This window comes from Lithobates pipiens, unplaced genomic scaffold (genome assembly GCF_037356315.1).
Source record: "Lithobates pipiens isolate NorthernLeopardFrog02 unplaced genomic scaffold, aLitPip1_a1.2 Scaffold_3, whole genome shotgun sequence".
Lineage (NCBI taxonomy): Eukaryota > Metazoa > Chordata > Amphibia > Anura > Ranidae > Lithobates > Lithobates pipiens.
In genome coordinates this window covers 31,992,208-32,016,741 of record NW_027507790.1, presented here as the reverse complement: position 1 = coordinate 32,016,741, position 24,534 = coordinate 31,992,208, and the positions used below count along the sequence as shown (strand labels likewise).

Genomic DNA, 24,534 nt, shown 5'->3' with positions numbered 1-24,534 from the left:
CCGTCAGGGTTCTGTTATTGTCTGTGACCCTATTGGAGAGATTTTTTGTCCGCTGGGACAGAATAAGAGGGGAAAATGTAAGAATCCAAAAGCTAACGGTTATTATTGAAACAGCAATTAATCTACAATTTTCCCAACAGGCAAACCTTTTTCCGAAGACATTTGCATATTTTATCTTTTGGGAGATAACCTCTCATTTTCGTTTGGTCTTTAGGACAGTAATTAAAGACAATTCCACAGCTGGTACACAAGAAGCTAGAAAAACAGGACAGGGATTGCAACTGTTTTTCACATTTTTCACATTATATAAAGCTACATTTTAACCAGAGTTCCCGTTCACCCTTCTAGTTTATTTACTAAATGGAAAAAAAATAATTTAGCTCATGTTCCCTTTCAGCACTTCCACATATTACTCGTGTGAATTTAAGAGGAATGTTTAGCCTTGAACCTTACGGGGTAATTGTGGTGAAGAAAAAGAAAATCCGCTCTCAAAGCACAGGTTCCAAATGATACACACCCTTGATAGGCACTCAGGTGCAGGCTCTGCTGGGATCAGAGAACAAACGATTAACTCGGGACGGCAGCACTCAGATACAACACCTTTATTTGATTAAAATCCAACGTACAGCCGTCAATCCATACGGTACCGTATGGCTTTTGTACCGTATGGATTGACTGCTGTACGTTGGATTTTAATTGAATAAAGGTGTTGTATCTGAGTGCTGCCTTCCAGGCTTATTCGTTTGTTCTCTGGGTGATTGTGGTGTGTTTAGTCTACGGTGAAAAGTACTATTTTAGTAAAGCAGGGTATTCACACTGAGTTTTTTTTTCATTCAACCAGCGGGTTAAGCAAAAAAAAAAATCACAGATCCCTGTATCAACACAAGTAATGATGATACAGAGATCTCTCCCGCTGTGTCATTCTGACAGCACGGTCTCCCCCCCCATTAAAAAACACTGATCAGCACTGTAGCCATTGGCTGCAAGCACTGATTGAATTCTGGTTTTCCAGCATGGACGTTCAAAAGAAGCCAGTCGTTAGACCTTCTGATGAACAGACAGTGGTACACATGTACCAAAAGTCAGCCTGTTCCCAGCTTTAAGCTCCTTTCACATGGATTGATTATTTTTGGGTAATAAGGATTTTGTTTAATGTCACTTTAAAAAGTCATCCTTGAGCTGTAGTCAAGGGACCTTGCTAGACTGAGTTTCATTTATACAGTATTTATATAGTACACGCTTTATGTAATCAATAAAGCTTCCTGAAGAAGCCATAGGAGACAAAACACGTTGTAATGTATCTACTAAAACTAAAATTAATCACAAGGTCTATTACTATGTTGGAAGATTTTAATGTTGTGATTCTTATTTTATGTAATCAATAAATTATTTTTAACTTCCATTTGTTCATTTTTTGGTACCTAAAAAGTCCCATGATTACATGTTGTTTGTTTTTAAACTTACTAGATTGAGGTGATGTTATCAATCTGCCACAGGTAGGAGGAGGCATTTCCTTAGTTACCTCTCCTGTAGTGTTTAGACTGCAACATTGTAACTTTGTAACAATTCACAAGGTAAAAGGCCGGAGCAGGGGCTGATCTGTGTCAGACACAGTCAAGAAATGCACAGGCAAAAAGGATTGTGATATAATATTGTGTCATCTAAGAGCCAACAACTTAGCTCAGGAAGCACACAGTGACTCTGGATGATGCCTAAACAAAGGTGGAAGCATTAGATGATTAGCATCTAAAATTAGACAAAGGCATTGTCAGGGGAGTACTGTGATCTCTGTGAGAGATGGTTATTTATAACTTGGCATGCAACCAATTAACATGAAAATGTAATGTATATTGATTTTATGTTCACTTTAACCTCCGGCTCCAGTGTGGCTTTCTCATGCCCCCCCCCCCCCCCCCCCAAAGTGCCCTGGTGCGCTCATCCAGCATGCTCTGTGATTGGTGTGCCCTTAGGACACAGCTGATCACAGATCGTAGTAAAGGGCCAATCACAGCAACCCTTTACCATGTGATCAGCTGTGTCCAAACACAGCTGATCACATGTAAACAAATTTACCAGTTATCCAGTTATTGGCATTCCTCTCCTTACAAGCTATCACAGTGTGAGGATAGGAGAGCCGGTAACTGGCAAGTGTGTCAGGGGACATGTAGACAGATTATCAGTGCCTTGATTATCAGTGCAGCCCCATCAGTGCTCATCAGTGCAAACTATTAGTGCCGCCTATCAGTGCCCACCAGTGTTGTCTCATCAGTGTACACCAGTGCTGCCTCATCAGTGCACGCCAGTGCTTCCTCATCAGTGCCCACCAGTGCTGCCTCATCAGTGCCCACCAGTGCTGCCTCATCAGTGCCCACCAGTGCTGCCTCATCAGTGCCCATCAGTGCTGCCTCATCAGTGCCCACCAGTGCTGCCTCATCAGTGCCCACCAGTGCTGCCTCATCAGTGCCCATCAGTGCTGCCTCATCAGTGCCCATCAGTGTCGCCTCATCAGTGTCCATCAGTGCTTCCTCATCAGCGAAGAAGAAAAATTCGTTATTTGCATAATTTTATAACAGAATCTAAGAAAACCTTTTTGTTTTCTTCAAAATTTTCAGTCTTTTTTTGATTGTTTATCAAAACTTAAAAAACGCAGTGGTGATTAAATACCACTAAAAGAAAGTTCTATCTGTCTCAAGCATCCGCCATGTCCTCACTTTCTAGTTTAATAATATTTTCCAGTTAATCCAGTAAAGGAAGTACTGAGAAGTCGTCATTTTTGGAAAACAGTACATGAAAATAATTAGTGGCAAAGGTTCCTAAGTGCTGGGATTTGTTTGCAGCTTTAAATTCAGGTGTTTAACCAAAAACAAATCCTTTTATGGAGTGTGGAGGATTATCTGTACAGCTGTACAATCAGTTCTGCGTTTATATAATCTCACTTAATTCATTAAAATTTCCACTGAGATTACAAAGCGTGATTAATGTTACCTAGTCTTTCCAACCATAATGATTTTGTGATATGTTCAGATGTTTCCTTGTCTATCATAGGGGTTGACAAGCATTTAATTGTCTTGTAACAAACTGCTGTGCCATACAGCTAATGTTATAAATTCACAACTTTTCTAATGTGATTGCACATTCAGCTGTTTGTGTTCATTTGAATGTGAGTATGAATGCCCTAATTAGAACAAACATCAGATGCTATGTGAAATGTTCAAAACTTCTCATATTAGTTTTTTTGGTGTAGTTTAATTCCCCATCACTTCCCTGCTCCCATCCCATCCCATTGGATTTGTCTTGTGTTTGCAGAGGTTACATTGCACAGTTTTGTATTATCATTCATAGAGCAGTAACAAGCATTTATTTCTCATCTTTTAGCTTTAATGGAAAATTTGGTGAGTGATCTTTTCCTTTACGCCAAACACAAAATCATCCCGTCATTGCATGTGCACTGACATTTATCTACGTACTACTCACTGGTGCTGTGATCATAACAGACCAGCTTGTCACGGACATGGGAAAATGATGTCTTCTGACTCAGCTTCACCCTTTACAGCAATGCTCAGGTGTGCAAACATTTCTGTCAAGGGCTTTTGGAGAGGAATACAGGGTAGCCTCTTGCATACTGACTGTGGGCTCTGGCTTTTGAGGGGACTCTATTCTTTGGGAGGTGTGTGCCTGGGGGACCTTTGGAGTGGTTTTGCTTCAGATTTGGGTCCATGTCTCCCCAAAAACACACAGACTCTGGGAACCTAGGACCTGAATACAGATTCGGGGCCTCTGTTCGCCCCTCCCAGGCTCAGAGACTCTAAGCTGATGTTTATAATCAGCTTAAAACAACCTGATGCTGAGGTCTCCTGTTGTTATGTGTAATTGTTTATTAAGGTGCCTTTCTCTCGTGGTTTAATTTTCCCAAAGTGGGCCCATTGTAAACTGACTCGCCTATTGTTTCTGTCTGTCTGATACTGTAGTTTTGTGTCCACTTCACCTCGATACCAAACTATTGTGATATCCCTGATTATTAAAGCATTGTCTGGGTGTTTGGCTGTTGATTAGCTTACTGTTTATATTTATGGTAGCTGTTCATAAGATGTTACTGTCATGCTGCTTACACACGATCGGACTATCTGGAGGACTTATTCCAGGCGGACAACCTGACAGACTTTGTAGCGGAGGTCCGCCGGACTTTCTGAATGAGCGGACCTGCCCACACACAACCGTACTTTTCCAGCGGACTAGGTCCGGACTTTTGAAATTAACGGACTTGACCACACACGGAGAAAAGTCAGTTAATTTTGAACGTGACTCCAGGTAGCCGGGCCTAGCGAAGGAAGTGAATGTCGACGCCTTCATTGTTGAGATTGACACCTCGCTGGCCCGTTACCTGGTATGGACTTAAAGGGGAAGCCCTGTGCCAAAAAAAAAGCGTGGGGGTCCCCCCCAAAGTCCATATCAGACCCTTATCCAAGCATGTAGCCTGGCCAGTCAGGAAAGGGGGTGGGGGACGAGCGAGCCCTCAACATGGGGGGTGCTTTGGGGAAGGGGAGGCCATGCGGCCCCCCACCCCAAAGAACCTTGTCCCCATGTTGATGAGGACAAGGGCCTCTTCCCTCCCTGCCACATGGTGACCCTGTCCCCTTATGATGTCACAGTCCCAGAGGATGCTGGGACTGTGACATCATAAGGGGGCGGGGTCACCATGTGACATCACCGGGTGACCCCGCCCCTTGTCCCTATATAAGTCGCAGCACAACGCGTCCCTGTCATTGCTGCCAGATAGAGCGTCGAGTCAACATCTCTAGGGAGAAGAAGAGAAAATGGCAGCGACAGAAGACCGGGCCACTGCTAGTAAAAGAGCTGGAAGAAGAAAGCAGAGGCCCGGCAAGAAGAACCGAAGAGGGGGACAAGACCCCTGAAGAGAGGGACAAGATCCCCAAAGTCGGAAGAAGAGAAGGCGGCAACAGAAGACCGGGCCACTGCTAGTAAAAGAGCTATAAGAAGACAGCGGAGGCCCGGCAAGAAGAACCGAAGAGGGGTCAAGACCCCCGAGGAGGGAGACAAGACCCCTAAAGTCAGAAGAAGACCCTCGGATGGCGGCATCGACGAAAAAGAAAGCCGGGCTCCTCCGCTAGTAAAAGAGCTAGCAGAAGATGACAGGGGAGTCCGGCGAGAAGACCCCTCAAGACGGAAGACCACCGGAGCTGTCCAATAAATTATTTTAAAAACATGTGTTGTGTTTTTTTCTTTACACTTTTTTCCCCAGGTGAATGGGTAGGGGTGCATGGTACCCCAGTACTCATTTGCATAGGGTGGGGGGCCGGTATCTGGGGACCCACTTATTAAAGGGGGCTCCCGGATTCCGATAAGCCCCCCATCCGCAGACCCCGACAACCAATGGCATGGCCCCCCTTCCCCAAAGCACCCCCCCATGTTGAGGGCACGCAGCCTGGTACGGCTCAGGAGGGGGGCACTCGTTCATCCCCACCCCCTTTCCTGACCGGCCAGGCTACGTGCTCGGATAAGGATCTGATATGGACTTGGGGGACCCCACGCTGTTTTTTCGGTGTAGGGCTTCCCCTTTAAGTTCATAACAGGTGACGGGGCCAGCGAGGTGTCAATCTCACCGATGAAGGAGGCGACATTTACTTCCTTTGCTAGTTCCATCTACCTGGAGTCACGTTCAAAATGAACAGACTTTTCTCCATGTGTGGGCAAGTCCATTCAGTTCAAAAGTCCAGCGGACTAGCACACAGACGGACAGATTGTCTGCTGTACTGCCGAGTCCGGCAGAGAATTTTGAGTCAAAACTTCTTTCTAAGTCCGCCGGACTTTTGGGAACAAAAAGTCCACCGGAGCCCACACACGGGCGGATTGTCCGGCGGACTCTGGTCTGCCGGACCAAGTCCGCCGGATAGTCCGATCGTGTGTACGTGGCATCAGATGTACTGATATTACTGTTTATGGTTTGCATTGTTTACGGTAATGTGATCAAGCTCTTGCCTAAATTTTGTGTGGTATATATTCTGTGTGAATTTTCAATAAAGTCAGTTCCAGTTTGCACCTAAGCTAGGGTCGTCTAGTTCCTGGATGCAATTCTCAGCTATAATACCTGGTTCCTGGTTCCAGAGTGAAGGAAGCTGTATCTTGGCAGAGGCACCCAGGCCGTGTGCTAGGCGGTCCATAACACTGTTTAGTACCCATTTACATCAATTAGTTGCAGTAGTGTTCAGTCTTTGTGTTTTAACATGTTTTGAGTTAAGTAGACCATTCAGTTTAATTGAGTGGCCAATTTAACACTAGTGATGAGCTGGGGCATGCTTGGACTAGGATCCAAACCTATCAGAACGCTGTCACCTGTAAGGGCCATTCATCTGCAGTTGAGGCATTCCCCACCCCACAGTCATGTGTATACAAGGGACGTAAATATGTGCAGCTGTAGGGCAAGGAATTCCCCAGCTGCAGATGGCTGGTGACAGCTCCCTGATGGGCTTGCACATGTGGTTCAGGTCCTAGTCTGAACATGCCCAAGATTATCACTGCCAGAGAACCATACACACAACCTATTATATATTAAGGCAGTGCACCGCAATGCACATGTGGTTTACAATTATGTTGCAGTATGCTTCCTAGGTGCAATAGTGTGCTATATACAATAAATTTGTGCGTTTTTTGTTGCAGTATTGTGCTGTAAAGGACATGTATCTTGAAAGCACTGCTGTGGGCAATAAAAATGGGGGGGGGGGATACAAACATGCCAAGCATTGGCTGATTGATATTATGGATACTATTTTTCAATAAAGCTGTGACCTTGCCCTTACAACAAATGGCTTTCGTTGTTATTAAAGTGGAGTTAAAGTCTGCAATACTTCTCAGTCAGTGGTCTGAGGTCCGTTGCTGCCACTGTCATCTTCATTGGCCAGCAGGGGATGATGTCCCAGAAATATAAACAGAGTTGCACATGTGTAGCTCAGTGTACATTGTGAAGACGACTGTAAGCAGACAAGTAGGTTTATTTTATTTTATGGCACTTTTAACCCCTCCCTGCGGCCGAAAAAGGGTTAAAAGTGCCCGCAAAGCACCGCTGCAGCGGTGCTTTGGCACCGCTGCACATTGATTTCAATGGGCAGGGGCGCTTTAGGAGTGGTGTATACACCGCTCCTAAAGCGCCTCAAAGATGCTGCCTGCAGGGTTTGTTTGATGTCCTGCCAGCGCAGCGCTCTGGTGTGAAAGCCCTTGGGCTTTCACATTGGAGTGAGAGGAATGGTGCTTTACAGGCCCTTTGCAGGCGCTATTTTTAGTACTATAGCGCCTGTAAAACACCTCAGTGTGAAAGGGGTCTTAACCCTTTGATTGCCCCTGATGTTAACCCCTTCCCTGCCAGTGTCATTAGTACAATAACAGTGTATATTTTAAGCACTGATCACTGCATTAGTGTCACTGGTCCCCAAAATGTGTTAAAAGTGTCAGTTAGGTGTCTGATTTGTCTGCTGCAATGTCTCAGTCCCACTAAAAATTGCTGTCCACCGCCATTACTAGTAAAAAATAAATAAAAAATATTTTTTTTTATAGATGCTATAACTTTTGCGCAAACCAATCAATATACGTATGTTGCAATTTTTTTTACCAAAAGTATGTAGAAGAATATATATCGCCCTAAACTGATGAACAAATTTATTTATTAACTTTTAACTTTTTTTAACATTAAACTTTTGAGATTTTTTTTAAAGCAAAAAGTAAAAGTCAGTATCTTCTTGTTCATGCTGTGATGGAGACTTGGAGAAGATCATGGAGGGAGGTGGTGGGTGGAGCCAAGAAGGCTCCTAATGCGGCGTCTCACTCTCCTCCCCCTCAGCAGTGACTGGGACGTGACTGACCTGACGTCACTGGTTGCTAGGTGCCAGGTGGCACAGGCGCTAGCAACCAGTACAGCGGGCATTAGGGAGGCAAGGCCAGTTACGAGTCCTCCCATCTTCTCCAGCCTTTAGCACGGCATGAAGAGAACAGGGTCTCTGTCTCTTGGTGCCGCTGCTGATGTGAGACTCAGGACAGGAGTCATTAATATTTTTTAGGGGGGGATTGCGCCATTGCCCCCCCTGGATCCACCCCTGCTCTTTGCACTAATTGACAATTCCGCTGCTCAAGGGTGGCTACATTGATCCTTTATAGATGCAGTGCAGAAGATATTTTACTGGCCGATCACCAGATGAAAATAAAGGAATAAAAGCAAAAACAAGGAATGCAGCCACCACATCAATTGATTGCTAAGCTACAAAATGGTAAATTTTTGATTTTGAGTTTAAGCTGCCCACACATTGATCAAAATTCAGTCAGTTCAGCAGGGACCAGCCGAGTTTCAATCCATGTGTGGGCACAGTGGTTGAAAAGAAGTTGGTCAACTGATTGAATTCTGTTCGGCCTCCCTGTTGACATTTTTTGCTTCATTGCCACTGCAGGTTATAGCCTGCAGCACTGATCTATGTATTCGGAAGTCTCTCCACTGTCAAAATACAAAGGCACAGTGGGGAGGATTCTTGCATCCACATCGAGTGTATGGTTGGGGGAACCAAGTCATCTATGACTCATCTATGGGCTTCCTTAGTTACACTTTAAGTTCCACGTTAAACAAGATGGGGAAAGGTATTATCTCTTGAGTCAGTAAGTTTTAAGCCTGGATTTCCCAGCAGTCAGCATTGGCTGATCTGGAGTGATCTGGTAAGTATTTCAAATGTATTCAACTACTATTTTCCTTCAGAAAGGTCAGTGGGATTTCTTGAACCTCTATAGCTGTGAAAGTATCTATAAGCACCTAACAGACAAACCTCGAATCACTTGCTGCTATTGATCTGCATGTTTATGACTGCCTAGAGCAGTGATGGCGAACCTTGGCACCCCAGATGTTTTGGAACTACATTTCCCATGATGCTCATGTACTCTGCAGTGTAGTTGAGCATCATGGGAAATGTAGTTCCAAAACATCTGGAGTGCCAAGGTTCGCCATCACAGGCCTAGAGGAACATAAAAATAATATATAACAACTGAAGTAACGAAGAATGCAACAATGTGAAGCAGTTGCTTTTAGACACTGACCAGGCTTGATCTATTTTTAATGGGAAAATTTATAAGAAATGTGATTGTTGTTTGCAAAGCCTTCAATTTTCAGTTCAATTTATTGAATTTTTACATCTAATAAGTGCATCATACATTTCAATTTAATGAAATAGTCCTTGGAAATGTTAATGTTTGGACATTTTAAGAACCAAAGATGACAAACTATCTATTCATGGAAAAATATTGAAAGCCTGTATTTTTCAAGAGTTCAGTCAGAATTTGCTTTGCCTGCTTGGCTTGTTTTGCTCACGCTCAGAAAAATATACTATTATGAGGTTATATTTAAAGTTAAGTAGTAGTTATGTCAAACCAATGATGACATACACCTTTTGGTGTGCTGCCTGTTTCCTAATGAAGGCACTGGTTTTAATTTGGTGCTAGTAAAGCAGTCTGGAAAGTTGGGCTTTAACTATTAACGATGGTCACTATTATTATTTTATTCTTTTCCACTGCTTGTGGTGATAGAAGCTCTTTTTACTAGCTATAAAGATTACAAAATATTTTCACTAAGAATATAGCAAAAATCATTTTTATTACCATTGCTCATCAATGAAGCACCATTACTGTACACAGGGGCGGACTGACAACTCATGGGGCCCCTGGGCAATAGGAGATTATGGCGCCCCCGAGCAATAGAAGATTATGGGGCCCCCAGGCAATAGGGGATTATGGGGCCCCCAGGCAATAGATTATGGGGCCACACAGTATACACACACACACACATACAGTACACACACACAGACACACAATATACACACACAGTATACACACACTGAAAAGGTACTGGAGAGGCGGGGCAGCTATAATCTTGGGATGTTTTTAAAAACACAGCTTTTTACATACTGTTCCTGGTTTTATTGAGGCTGGCAACCCTGATGGGGCCCCTTAGTGGCATGGGGCCCTCGGGTAGTGCCCGAGTGCCCGAATGGTCAGTCCGCCCCTGACTGTATACCATAATACATGATACCTTTTATTACATTTTTGCACAATAACAGCGTTTACACAGAGTTTTGCAATCTACCATGGAATTTTCACGATGATGAAAAATTTTCAGTGTTTAAGAAGAGATTATATATTGCATGCATTTATTTTTTATTTACTGTGTTCAGGACTATAACATTTATGTTGACATTTTTTTTTAACTTTTTGATTTAGTCAGGTTAACATCAACTTTTGAAGATTATTTTTATACTTCTACTTGTGACCAGCAAGTGTTTAATGTATCATAAGGTAACCTCCTTAGCACCATGACTTTTTACTACTGTGTTGTGAATAGCTTGTAGTAGAAATGAAGGGGCATACACTTTTATCTTTTGCTCATCTCTTTCATAGCAAAGGCGCTCTAAGTCTGGATTTTTTTTTATCTGCTACAGCAGTAAAGAGGTGCAGAAAGCCTGGCATGCTTCACCAGCCCAGTAATATAAAAATACTCTGTATAAGGCTGGGTCCACACGAAGGGTAAAGTATAGGTTGACAGTAGAGCCATTATTAAAGTGAAACTGTTGCTTTTTCCTGCATAGTTGAAAGACAGGTATGTTTTCAATTATTTAAAACAAAACAACAGCAAATTCCATAACAAAGTCTTATTACATTAAACAATTAAATCAGTGATTCTCAACCAGGGTTCCATGGAACCCTAGGGTTCCTCCAGAGGTTGCTAAAGGTTCCTTCAGCATTGGGCAATTTCTGCCTCTCAGATACATTCCCACTGACACAATTGATCTTTTTAACTATCTTCCCAATGGCCACAAGTATAGGGACCATTCCTCCCACTGACCATCACACTTATGTATCATGAGTTGTAGATTTCTAATTTTTAGCAGGGCTTCCCTGAAACTGGAGAACTATTTCAAAGGTTGCTCTGTGTTTAAAAGGTTGAGAAAGGCTGCATTAAATAATAATAAGCATTGTATTTTTTTTAATCATTACAGGCTGCAGTCATCTCAGCCAAATCCTTTGGAGGAAAAGTGGTTGAAAACTCAATTCTTGGTAAAGAAGAATTTATAGAGAAAGTACGCCAGAGCAACGAAGCTTGTAAAAATGGAGACTTCGAACTGGCCATTGAGCTGTACAGTGAGACTTTGCAGGTCGACCCCCAGAACTGTATTTTGTACAGCAACAGATCTGCTGCTTTCCTGAAAACACAGAAATATGAAAAGGCTTTGGATGATGCAATCAAAGCACGACTTCTGAATCCAAAATGGCCAAAGGTATGATATTATTTTAATAATTTATTTATGTTTGATAAATGGGAGTACAGAAACTCTTGTTAAGCATTATGTACAGTGTTTTACGGCAATTAAACCCCGATTTGTAGAAAGGCAACATTTACAGTACATTCTTTTTACTTTCTGATTATGCCCTAAGGGAAAACATTAGCAAATAAGTTTTACCAGTATACCTTAATTCTTTGAGCGGTTCATAGAACTCTGCAGACACAAACATCTGTGGTCAAATATACTGGTCACTGGAATTGGTCCAGGAGAAAATAATTAAAATTATTATTATACTGGATGTATGGTATAAACTGTATGTAGCTGAAGCTATATAGAGTACACAGCACTGTTTTCCAGGTTCAAGCCAAGACTTCCATCCTCACACCCGGGACACACTATAGTCAATCTGAGCAGCACTGAGCCATTTATAGAAAGGGATGTATTCTAACAGTGAATACAAAGTTTCCTCTGAATGGCTGAATCAGAGGTTGTGACATCATCAGCCCGCCTCTCTGACTCAGCCAAACAGATGAGTCAGATGCTGATGCTTCCTGATGATGGCCCATTGATTGGCTGAAACGCATCAAAACATTACCGTATCACGGCAACACACTTCTTCCCACGCTATTCTACAGGAATCAAGCCAAACCATGGTCAATGGTACACTGCAATTTGTGGGCCGATTTCCCCAAATAAATCACCTGCTATACACGCCAGGTGCCAGGATGTTTAGGCACTAACACATGTGAGTGTAACTTTTAATTGTTTTTACCAATAAATGAGGATTCTTTTCTGTTATTCCACTTATATGAAGTAATCTACTGCAAGATACACCAGCCACTGATCTCTTCAGGGGTCTCCCCACGTGCTTGAACAACCATACTAGAGATAGTTGCTCAACTCATAGGGGTGAGTATACATCTATGTGGGGCACCCAGTCTGAGCACTTACAACACGGAATTTTATTGTGCAGGAGCACTTTTAATATCACATTATTAGGATTGTTAAGGACTCATATATTTGTGTACACTTAACGCGGTGACTGTTTCTTTTTTAATCAGATGAAGCTTTGAATTCATTGCTTCCTATGAAGGGCTGAGCGCCTCTCAGATAGACTCTATTGTGCTCCATTTATGAGACAGGAAGGTCTTGGCTCAAACCCAGAACACAGTGTGGTATGCTGTATGTAGCCTCAGCTACATAAAGTTTATACAGCCCATTCGGCAGCTTCACATGTAAGTAAAGGGCATAGTTTGTTTGGGCCAACTTGGCCCAAACTTACTATGTAAAGCGTAACAAAAGCTGGAGTTCAGCTTTAAATCGATCACCTGCAAAGACAATTAAAACCGCCTCATCAACTACTTTCATCCAGAAAGAGAAACCTACATCAAGAAAAAGAATACTACAGAGGCATAAAAGTAGGGTAACTACCAGAGAAGCCCTAAAACCCAAGGTGCTCTTCTACACATTTTGTGGCTTCACCTAGAAGCAATGTCTGACCATTGTTCTCCCTCCTGTTATGACTCATTCTTCATAGAGTATCCATCATAATGATAGACTGCATATGAGGTGGGAAGGGGCAGGGCAACGTTTTGATTAAAATAAAACTCCCTTCCCCTGAGTTTTGAGGGCTCGTATGGTGCTCTAGGGTAACCCTGTTTTCATGTATCTTGCTCCTGGAGGCAAGTAGCTCCTAAGGAAGTTTAAATCTAGAACAAATTAATTTTAACAGCAGATAAATTCAAGTTTTGTAAATTATTATTATTATTATAGGTGATTTATATAGCGCCAACAGTTTGCGAAGCGCATTACAACATGATGCTCTTTTTGTGCTCATAAATGTTTTCGATTTATTTTCCAAATCTCGCAGATGTTCTTCATGTCAGGAACCACTTTTTTACAATTGGAAAAAGAACTATGCTGGGCTACCTATGAAATATTCTCCTTATCTACTTTTAGTTTTGCAGTTGAGTGTTGAGAGTTAAGTGCTTCGGCTTCAGTCAAGGGGTCTGAAGTTTTCTGAGTTATGTTACTGTTATGAATTCCAAGAAGTCATGATTGGTTCTATTTAAATTTGTTCGTTAATAAGTTGATATTTTGATAAACTGGACAATCATTTTCCTGTGTAATTATTTCAGATTAAAAATAATCCCCAAGGATAAGATTGTTAGTACTTGCAAATAGCTTCAATGTGAACCTAGGGGGTCAGTCTTTATGAATTAAGCCATACAGAACAGTATGTATTGATGTGATTTGCTCTTGTTAGTAGATTTATTTGAAAAAAATATTACCCTTTATAAAAAGATGAAAAGTTACTGCAAAACAGTTGAACGTGATTTTTCTGTCTTATAACAGAAAATCCACAAATTATAGCTATACATTACATTTCAAAATTTTGCAGGAGGAAATTAAATATAGTATATATTTACATTTGAAAGTATTGGTTTTATTGCTGGTCTTTAAATAGTTTTGGCTGGATTTTTTATTTTTTTTACCCAGTTCTCCTAGCAACCATTTTATGACAAATGCTAAATGAGACTTTGACATACAACAGACACTATCATGTCTGTTTTCTACACAGGGCTTATCAGCTGCACGCTATTACCTGCTTACTATCACATGCTCTATGGGGCTAGTTGGCAGCTTAAAGGAAACCTGTATTGAGGAAAATACAGAGACTGACTTTACTGACCTTCTGAAAAGGCTAGACGCCTGGTCGTTTCAGGTTTCTTTTAAGGTGCCTGATTGTCCTGGCGACAATGTCAATTAACAACAGCAGACACTGCCAGCCAAGGGGAAAAGTTGGAGAATTAGTCCCCTTAAATAGCCAGCACCAGAGGTGTCAGCAGTGCATCTCTCCTTCTTTGTTGAACTGGCTAACAGGATCAGCTATGCATCTAAAGCATTTCCCTTAAAAGATGAAGCTGAGACCCAAGACATCATTGTCTATCAGTTATGGCAGCTTAATGTATAACATAATGTGACCATTCTTGTTTTGGCACCTGACACCTGGCATACCACAAATAGTCATGGTACAGATGAATAATGTTGGTCAGATTGCACCTTCATGTCCAACCACCCCTTCAAATTCTATGGCAGCCTTTAGACTACCTATAGATATGAGATAACAGTCTGAAGCAAAAGCCATTATCAAACATTGGTTCATCTAAGAAATTGTTTCTAAGAAGGATCTTTCGTAGATAAATAAAATGTACATTTAGTAAAAAAAAATAATAATAATAATAATAATTTTATGTTTTTTGGTGAGTTCATGAACTTCCCATCTTGGAATAACACAGAGATTATATGCAATATGTATTTCCTGTACCTGGAATCACCATTTTATATTATCCAACACCATTATGTGTGTATTTTTAAAAAAATTTTAAATGTTATTTAAAGATTTTTTTCTTTACAAGTACAGAATGAGACAGACAAACTGTCATACAAAATAAGAGAACTAAAAACAGAAGAAAAATAAATAAATAAACAAGAAGCACCAAAATTCAGCCCTAAGCCCACAAGTTGTCATTAAGTAGAAATATCACCTGTACACCTCTATCATACTTGGCAAACTTATAGATATCCCACAAGTAGCAATAAGTACAACATTCTTAACAAAGATCAATAGACAGGCCCATCGCATCTATCCAACTAGACCATATTTTAGCAAACTTGTGAAGAGCATTGCGAGAGAGATACGTATCTTTCTCAAACAAAATATATTTATGTGGAGCAGTCAGAGAAGATGGTTAATGTTTATGGACATACTAAAATCTTCCTCTATTAAAGTTCTTTAGCACATCTGGAGAGAATTGTCCTGTGTTTGTACGGTTAGGCCTAAGATTTGTCAGTTTAACAAAATTATACATGTGGAATTCTTCTATCACAATACCCAGTGTATCAGGTACATTTATTTCAGAATTATGTTCTGAAAATAAAATGATAGATCAAATATTACAAAGTATATACTACAAATAAATATTACCATTGGTAACTTGTCAGTAGAGAAACAGTAGTGCTTCCAACTTTCTTCTGAAAATGCTACATTTTCTAGCTGTTATGTTGACCCTCTGGCATCAATGCTTTCTTTCAAGGCAAGAATTGAGATCTAAAAATGTAAGGGTCTATGCATAATAAATGTACAGTCCTCATGAATAATCAACATCATTTTTTTGATTAGGTTTATTTCCTAGGATCATCAGTTCCTTCTAGCGGCCATACTGCAGTATCTTGATAATTGAGGTTTTTCTTAAAAAAATTATGGCCACTGAATGGAGCTGTCTATCATAGGAAATGTATTAGGCATATTGCCTGTTTGTTTTTTTTGTTTGTTTTTATAGTGGCTGTGCTAATGCTTGAGGCATTCACAAAGCAAATCTTTTTTATAACTAGACGCCTTAAAATCCAAAATATTTATCTTTCTACTAGTTCTGGTTTTTAAAAGTATTAATGCTAAGTTTTCTGTGACAGCAAGAAAACAACTGCATTTTCAGAAAGAAGAAAGCAGTGGTGTCCATGTTTCTCTCACACTTCTCTTGTGCCATTCATTTAAGACAGTGGTTCTCAACTCCTGTCCTCAGGACCTAACAGGCCAGGTTTGCAAGATAACTGAAATACATCACAGGTGATATAATTTGCTGCCAGTGATTGCAGTATTCTAGTCTGCATCTCCCCAAGGTAATACTTAAAATCTAGCCTGTTAGTGGGTCCTGAGGTCAGGAGTTGAGAACCACTGCTTCACGATCTTCAAGGACATTTCATGAATATTAAACATTGGGCGTATGCAAATAAAAAGTTTGTAATAACTAATAGATTTGAGATACGTTGGATGACAAGCAGAAAGACTGCTTCCAACTTTGGGGAACCCTTGAGAACAACAACTCAGCTTTTTGCAAAATCTTTTTTATTTAATTTTTCTCTAGCGTACAAAATTAGCCCACGCATGGGCCAAACATTTGCCCACGCAGGGGCAGTTCTTCTGATGCAGCAACATACCACAACAGGGCACAACATGCAACATAAACAAACTAACTTATACTATAACCCTAATGTGGGGAGAGGTTCAGTTCAGGAGAATCTGTGCTCAAATTGGTACCCATAGGATAATGCAACTTGAGAGTAGTTGGGTCAATATACTAACAGACTAGAGCTATAGTGTTAATCTAGGAATTGGTTACTGCATCAGTTGCCGTGGTATTATCTTCTAGCCAACAGGTCCACACCTAAATTTTTGTGGACAACCCCTGCCCGAGTAGGTGGCTTTATACAGGGGTAAACTGGCATTCACTAGGCTTTTCCAGAATCTGACAGAGGGGGGAGACTGTTGTTTCCAGTTCATCGTAATGGCCTTACGAGCATAGTACAAAAGCAGGGATATGAGTATTTTCCTGGCTCTTAGCATTGACAGTTATTCCACCAGCCCCAACCGACAATATTTAGGATCATAAGGAACACGAGTCTTAGTGACCTTAGCAATCACCTGGAGTACTTCTTTCCAATAATGTTCGATTGCTGGGAAAACCCCAAAAATTTGGCAAAAGTTACCCGGTTGGTAGGAGCAACACCAGAATGCTGCAGAATGCACCAGCGACATCTGGTGCAGCCTGTAAGGCGTGTAGTGTGCTCTATGCACAATTTTGTATTGGACCAGTTTGTCCCTAGCTGAGACCAGAGGGGAGAAGGGAAAGGCCCAAATCTCCCTCCAGTTGTCCAGCTCCGGTATGTCCCCCACCCTTTCCTGCGGAGGGGGGACAACCTGGGGTCGGCAGCAACCAACAGGGACCCGTAGAGCTGAGATGTGGGTTGATCCAAGTCTTTCACCCGAAGGGTGGATTAGAGCTCCAAGTATGCCAATTCAACTGGTTGGCCTAAGAACTGACACCTATAGGCATGAGCGATTTGAAGATACCTAAAATAGGCCTGTGCAGGCACATTAAATGTGGTGCCCTCAGCGCCTCCCCCACCTTCCATGCCCACATAGTGGTATGCATAGAAGGGGTGAGATGGTGAGGCGTTTTAGGCCCCCTGAATAGCAACCCCTTCAAGGCCTCCAGAGGCACCACCGCAGAGTTGGCCAGGTCTGGCTGCAACCGCCAATGGGCGGTCACAAGTTGAGTGGCCAAGAAATACTTGTGGTAATCAGGGAGAACCAAACCCCCACTGTCCACAGGCCTGGTTAGAGTGGTGTATTTGAATCTAGGCAGTTTAGGCCCCCAAATAAAGGGGAGGAAGAGTTGCTTAAAAGAATTAAAGAAAGTTTTGGTCAGCCATTGTGGGGAATTCTGAAAAATGTACGTCAATTTAGGGAGGACTTTCATTTTGAGAAAATTTATGCCCCCAATGAGGGAAAGGGGAAGATTGCTCCACGCCTTCAGTTTGGTTTTAATTGCTACGAAGAGAGGATCAAGATTGAGCCGCACAAAGTCCATACTCTCTCTTGAGATGATAATACCTAAATAGGTAAACTGATCAACCCACTGGAGTGAGAGAGAGGAGGGTGAGGAGGGTGAGGAGGGTGAGGAGGACCTGGCTCCCTGAGAACAACAACTCAGCTTTAGTCAGTGTTTTGCTTTTTCTAGGGCAGAAATAATTGCAGCACCACATGTACTGCTCATGAAACAATCATATGCTGCTTTTTTATTTGGAAGTTTATAAATTTGGTACAAAAGATTTGGTTTGTTGGAAGATCTCTCATTAATTTCATATGTTTTTTTTTTTTACTTTAATATAAAAATCCTGTTTGATGTCTACTTCCACAGACTCTGCATTTGGTGTTATTTCAAAAAATTTCCTGGTATCTCCTTAACCACTTGCAGACCGGACCATTTTGCTGGTCAAAGACCAGACCACTTTTTGCGATTCGGCACTGCGTCGCTTTAACTGACAATTGCGCGGGCGTGCGACGTGGCTCCCACACAAAATTGACGTCCTTTTTTCCCCACAAATAGAGCTTTCTTTTGGTGGTATTTGATCACCCCTGCGGTTTTTATTTTTTACGTAAAAAAAAAATTGAGCGCCAATTTTGAAAAAAAACGCATTATTTTTTACTTTTTGTTATAATAAATATCCCCCAAAAATATATAAAAAAACATTTTTTTCCCTCAGTTTAGGCCAATACGTAATCTTCTACATATTTTTGATAAAAAAGTCGCAATAAGTGATTATTGATTGGTTCGTGCAAAAGTTATAACATTTACAAAATAGGGATAGTTTTATAGCATTTTTATTAATAATTTTTTATTATTTTTTTGTTTACTAGTAATGGCAGCGATCAGCGATTTTTATTGTGACTGCAACATTGTGGGGGACCCATCCGACATTTTTGACACATTTTTGGGACCATTGTCATTTATACAGTAATCACTGCTATATAAATGCAGTGATTCCTGTGTAAATGACACTGGCAGTGAAGGGGTTAACCAGGGGGTGGCAGTGTAGGGGTTAAGTGTTCCTAAGGGTGTGTTACTAACTGTGGGGGGGTTGGGCTTTCATTTAGTGAACACTGATCTCTGCTCCAATCACATGGAGCAGAGATCAGCGTCACTAGTTGCTAGGCAGAATGGAGAAATGCTGTTTACACGGCATTTCCTCCATTCAGCCGTCCCGTGAGACGATCGCGGGTATGCCCGCGGCGATTGAGTCCGCGGGTCCCGCGACCGGACTCATGGGGGTCCCGACCAGCATGGGAGCATGCCACCGGCGGCCCGCTCCCGATGGCAGGGCGGCATTGAAGATTGGACGTACCTGTACGCCAATATGCCTGCCCGTGCCATTCTGTCGATGTACATCGGCGTGCGCTGGTCGGGAACCGGTTAAACATCAGATTTAATGGTGTTCTCAAAAAGTCTGGGACTGCCACTAGAAAATTGATATGGGCTGTATAAAAGATTTTTTGCCCTTTAGCAAAAATGCCTGTATATCTAAAGGGAAGCCAAGAATGCTTTCTTTCATAAAACAATAGAATCAGGGGCTACCTTGGACAAGTTGATGTTAATGATGGCCGAATCATGACTGCAGCTTAAAAGTATGTAGTTAAAGCACATCATTTGATAAATCAAGAGGCAAATGCAGTTGACAGTACAGGTGTGGGAAACCTACAGCAAAGCTAGAGCACTTGCTGGTGGAACTATAATTCCCAGGCCGGGATGGTCTTATAGGCGTTTCATTTGCCACCTCCTGAGGTTGGCTGCTATTTAATCTCACTCTATGGTATGTTCCTTGCCTCAGTATTGTTCCTGTGAGCCCATCTTACCTGGGACCTATGATTCCCTGTGGAAAGCAAAAGTAAAGCATTTATGAATGGAGCAGAGGGACAGAAAGGACCGGCATAGTCAGCATTTTTCATGTGTGACTATGAAAGGTCCAGCGGCTCGTATAAACCTCGGCAGCACTGGACACATAGCAGCCACAAGCACAAGGGATTCTTTTAATTCAATGTAAGTGCTGTCCTTGTTACTGATTTTTTTTAAAATAGCTAAACTTTAAGATTTAACATTATTTGGGGGTTCCTATAAAGTTGTGGGCAATATAACCTCAAGCTCTAGGTGGGCATAGGGTTGCCACCTGGCTGGTGTTCTAGTGAACTGGATGGCAAAAATTGGACTTGATACCAGAGTTATTAGGAAAGACGTCAAAGAAAAGGTTGCAGCTTTACATGGACCCCTGCAAAGCAGTATTGTTAAAGCCCTGATCAGTGGCAAATCAGTGATATTGCAAGGGCATCTACTAAGAGTGCGTGCCTGTACCTAGCCCCAATGTCAATGGAAATCCTGGACTAAAGAAATGCCGATTTACTAGCTGATGGACATGGATCAAACAGGTTTGAGAAATAACAATAGGTTTTATTTTTAGCATAACAGTTCACTTATTCTGTAAATATTAATAGACTGAATAATTTTCTTAATGTGGGTGGATTTATTATGTGCTCTATGGGTTTGCCAGTCTGTCACAATGAAACAAAAAATAGCTGTCACTTTATCCTTTTTTCATGCAGAGAAAGAATTTGGCACTTTACATTTTGTGCATTTTACCAGTGCTTTTTATATACATTTTGCAAAGCATGCACAAGATTTTCCATCTATCCATTCTTCCACTGGAAATTTGACACAGAAGAAAAATGCTGTGGAAAGCAGCAGGGAGTCAAACTGTAGCTCAGTTTATTAGGAAATAAGAAATGGAGAATTAGACATATCATTGCCAGGAGAGGAATAGTACATTAACATGGCACATTTGTGGTCTGCCCTAGCACGGTGAAGAGTTCAAACAAAGGTGATTCCATTTTATTATACAAAGCTTAGATATAGATTAGGTGTCAGCATTCCCTGCTGTTTCATTGAAAGTAACCTTTCTTTGCTAAGTCTAGACCTTTCTATACCTCTTAAGGAGGTTTTCAGTGAATTTTATGATAAAAAGGTAGTGGATTTCTCAGTTTAAATAGCACCGCCAAAGAATGTGTCCCATATCTTATTATGGGAGGAAATCTCTGCCTGCGTATATGATGTGTACTGAAAAGTCAGGATGGCTGACTTGGCTCAAGAACCCAACTAACAACCCAATATGATCCACCTCCTTGCATAACGTTTCCGGCATCCACATCAATCAGACTGCACACCTGCTTGCTGTTCAGTTTGATTAGTTACCAGTATTGCAGCCCCAGTGTTGAAATGAACCTTTTACGTGTCAACCAACTGAACTGTAGATCATCCACATGTGCAGGTGGGTCACCTTGGGGAGGTGATTGTCAGGTTTTTGACAATTATTCTGACTTTCTAGTGCACACAATTCACAACAATGGTGGAGCATCCTCCCACACTATCTTTGGGGTTGTTTGTGACTGCTAGGGGTTACAAAATAGATATAAGAGTCCAGTGGCAAAAAAATATATACTTTTTTTATTCTAAAACAGCAGTTATAATTGGCTACACTCGGAAAACAATCAATAAACTCAATTCCTCATCTTTGCAGTCCACAAAATATTATAATCTATACACACTATTCACATGCACATTTTTGCCGCTCCCCTTAAGCGTTAAAGGGAGCAGATATGAGTGTACTTTGATGCTTAATAGCCGTGGCAAGAATTAAAACCTTTGTTGCATTTAACTGAATGGGGCTGCACTGCAACTGTGTGTGATGCACATGGGTGCCAGGCAGTGGAGCGGGCTTTTGGGGTTTAAACCAGGCAGTGAGGAGGTGACATAATGCCTCCTCACTGCCTGTAAAACACCATATGAATATCCATCCGTTGTGTATTGCTCTTAAAGTGGTTGTAAACCCTTACAGACCACTTTGACCTACATGTAAGCCTAGATTAAGGCTTACCTGTAGGTCTAAAAAATATCTCCTAAACCTACACGGTTTAGGAGATATTTGTAAAAAGACAGGCACCGCTGTCTACGGCGCATGCGCCGCAGACCGCTGCGCGCAGGCGTACTGAGAAGGACGCTGCTAATGGCGATATGCTAATGGCGATATGCCGTTAGTGGCTGCTCCCGTGTGCAATTTTGATTGATTAGAAACATTATAATATGATGTCTACCTGTGAAACTACAGCTTATTAAAGGGCCTCTCATAGTGTGCATAGATTGAACATTTTTCTGCCTTTTTTATATTAAAATAATACTCTCTGATTATTAAACTATAAACCTGCCTGGTTGCTCCTCCCTAAATTGTGGCCAAGTAAAAGTGCCTACATTCTGTGGAGTGAGTCTGTAAAATATTTCTGGCTGTTGTCTTTGTTATCATACACGTGTTTTATTTATCATTTGTAATTAATTTATTTTATTTATATATTGTTATTCATAGCTTAAATTATAACTACCTTATGCACACTGGATGTTTTTACAGCTGCTGTTTTTGGCTTCAGGCATTTTTTTCTGCAGGCAGTGAACTCCCCAGTATGTTATCCCATGTGTTCATGCACACATAGGCTGTTATCAGCGTTTTTTGGAAGAGGCATTTTCTGGCTGGAAAAACCCCCCAGAAATAGTGGGTTTTGAGAGGAGTTATTCAGCTGTAAAAGCGCTCTAACTGTGATAAAAGCTTAAAAACTCTGAAAAATGTGGCTATTCTGCATTTATCAGCATTTTTGAGCCATAAGCTTTTGTGGGAGTATAGTATTGCTAAAAAAAAAGCTAAAAAACACAACAGATAAAAAACGCTGAAGCATGTTTACTGCAAAACCACAACTGAAAAAACACTGAAAAGCTCTACAGTTACAGCTTTCTACAGCATCTAGCTTTGGGTTAGTTACTGCATCAGGCAGTTGTTGTGGAGAACTAGCTTTGGGTTAGTTACTGCATCAGGCAGTTGTTGTGGAAACTCTGTGACATGAGCTGCTTTTTTTGTCCCAGCACCTCACCGCATCCTTAAAACCCCCCAACAAAAACTTTAAAAACACTGAGCACCCAAAACAATGAGCGCTCCCACCCCAGGTATTAAAAAGCAGCTTCCCATTCACAAATTTACCCTACCAGCAAAGGCCTGCTCTGACATTACACATGCAGCAGAGCAGGCTAGTACCTCCAGTGCCAGTGCTTCAGCCATGACACCCAATAGTTCATGAATTTTATTGCTAAAGCATGTACCGAAATAGCTGCACACTCTCACCCCAGGGTGTTAAAATTTTAATTCTCAGTCACAGATGTCCCAACTGCAGCGAAGGTCTGCATAAGTAGGCCCAAAATATATGAATACACAGAACAACAGGGAGTGCCTTCTAAGTGCAGCATAAATAGACTTTCTTGGATAAATCACAGTTTATAATTCACATGTGTATGGATATATGTGCCTATCAAAAAAGGTTGTGCAGAGCCGGAGTCCAATGTCGATGGAGATGACCAGGGTAAGGAAGTCCTGTAACCGGCAATTGTTGGTAACACCGCTCTATGCTCGGACCAGGAACAGTCAGAATCACTGTGAAACGCACACCTGGCATGGAAGCGGAAATTACATCACACCAAAGGAGGGCCTGCGACCTGGGGGAGCACTCAAGCTCCTTTATCAAACCATCATGGCATGGGACTCCAGCTCTGCACAACCTTTTTTCGTGGGCACACACTACCCATTCACATGTGAGTTATTTGCTATTTATTCAATAAAGTATGTTTATGCTGCACTTAGAAGGTACCCCCTGTTGTTTGGTTTTTGCATTGCAATATCTCTTGTCTCTTGGAGGAGCAGCCACAGAGGCAGTTAATCGATCCATATTTATGACCTGTTATGGTGGACTTTCACTATTGTGTTATGATGTTTATTTTAAACATTAATAATCTTTTTTACTGCATTTCTACTCTTGTTTACCACCATTTTGGTGATCTGGGGTGTTCTTGGTGTCCTTGTTTTGCGCCACTTATTGTTTTATTTTTTTTACCAAAATACATGGATGCTATGCTTCCTTAGGGAGGAGAGAAAGAGACAGGAACTCAACGCTAAACAATATGGAAGGGGTTGCAGGTCAAAGAAATTGGCCAAATAGATTTGTATGTATGTAAATTTTGTAAATATGTAAATAACATGTGTAAAAAAAAAATATGCCCTCCCTGCTGGATTTTCACTTTATCATATCTTATGGAGAATGCACCATGAATCACTGGAATGTTCCAGCGATTCATGGTGCATTCACCATAAGATATAATAAAGTGAAAATCCAGCAAGGAGGGCATCTTTTTTTTTTTACACATGTTGGCAGGAAAATTTCACTGTGGGAGCATCCAAAACATAAGAAACAAAAGGTTTACTCAGGCCACAGGGCTCCGCCTGTAACTATAATATCACTATTGTGGGGACAGACCATTTAGCACAATACAGGCACCACATTTCTTGGTTGTGATGTTAGAGGAAAGTTAGAAGAAATCTCCCAAAGAGAGGAGAATTCACCTCTTATGCTGCGTACACACAACCCGGACATTTCGACATTTCAATCGGACTAGGTCCGATGGTCTTCCAGATGGACTTTTGGTGGAGGTCCAACGGACTTTCTGAACAAACGGACTTGGCCACACACGAATGGACTAAGTCTGTTCGAAAGTCCGTTTGTTTTGAATATGATGACGTAAGACGGGACTAAACAAGGAAGTTCAATAGCCAGTAGCTGCCCTTGCATCGTATTTGGTCCCTTGGACCAGCACACAGACAAACAGTTTTCCTGATTTTTTAGTCCATCGGACTTGAGTCCGTCGGATAGATTTGAAACATTTTCTATTTCTAGGTC

At 41.5% G+C, this 24,534-nt stretch overlaps 1 protein-coding gene across 2 annotated transcripts in view; it reads left to right on the top strand.

Moving 5' to 3' along the window:
- The window catches only part of TTC28 (tetratricopeptide repeat domain 28), an 810,203-nt gene that overhangs the window by 63,073 nt on the left and 722,596 nt on the right, over nt 1-24,534 (top strand). For both annotated transcript variants that reach the window (XM_077461413.1, XM_077461412.1), the window contains exon 2: nt 11,037-11,315. In XM_077461413.1, coding sequence (XP_077317539.1) covers nt 11,037-11,315 — 279 coding nt within the window. The remainder of the gene's footprint in view (nt 1-11,036; nt 11,316-24,534) is intronic.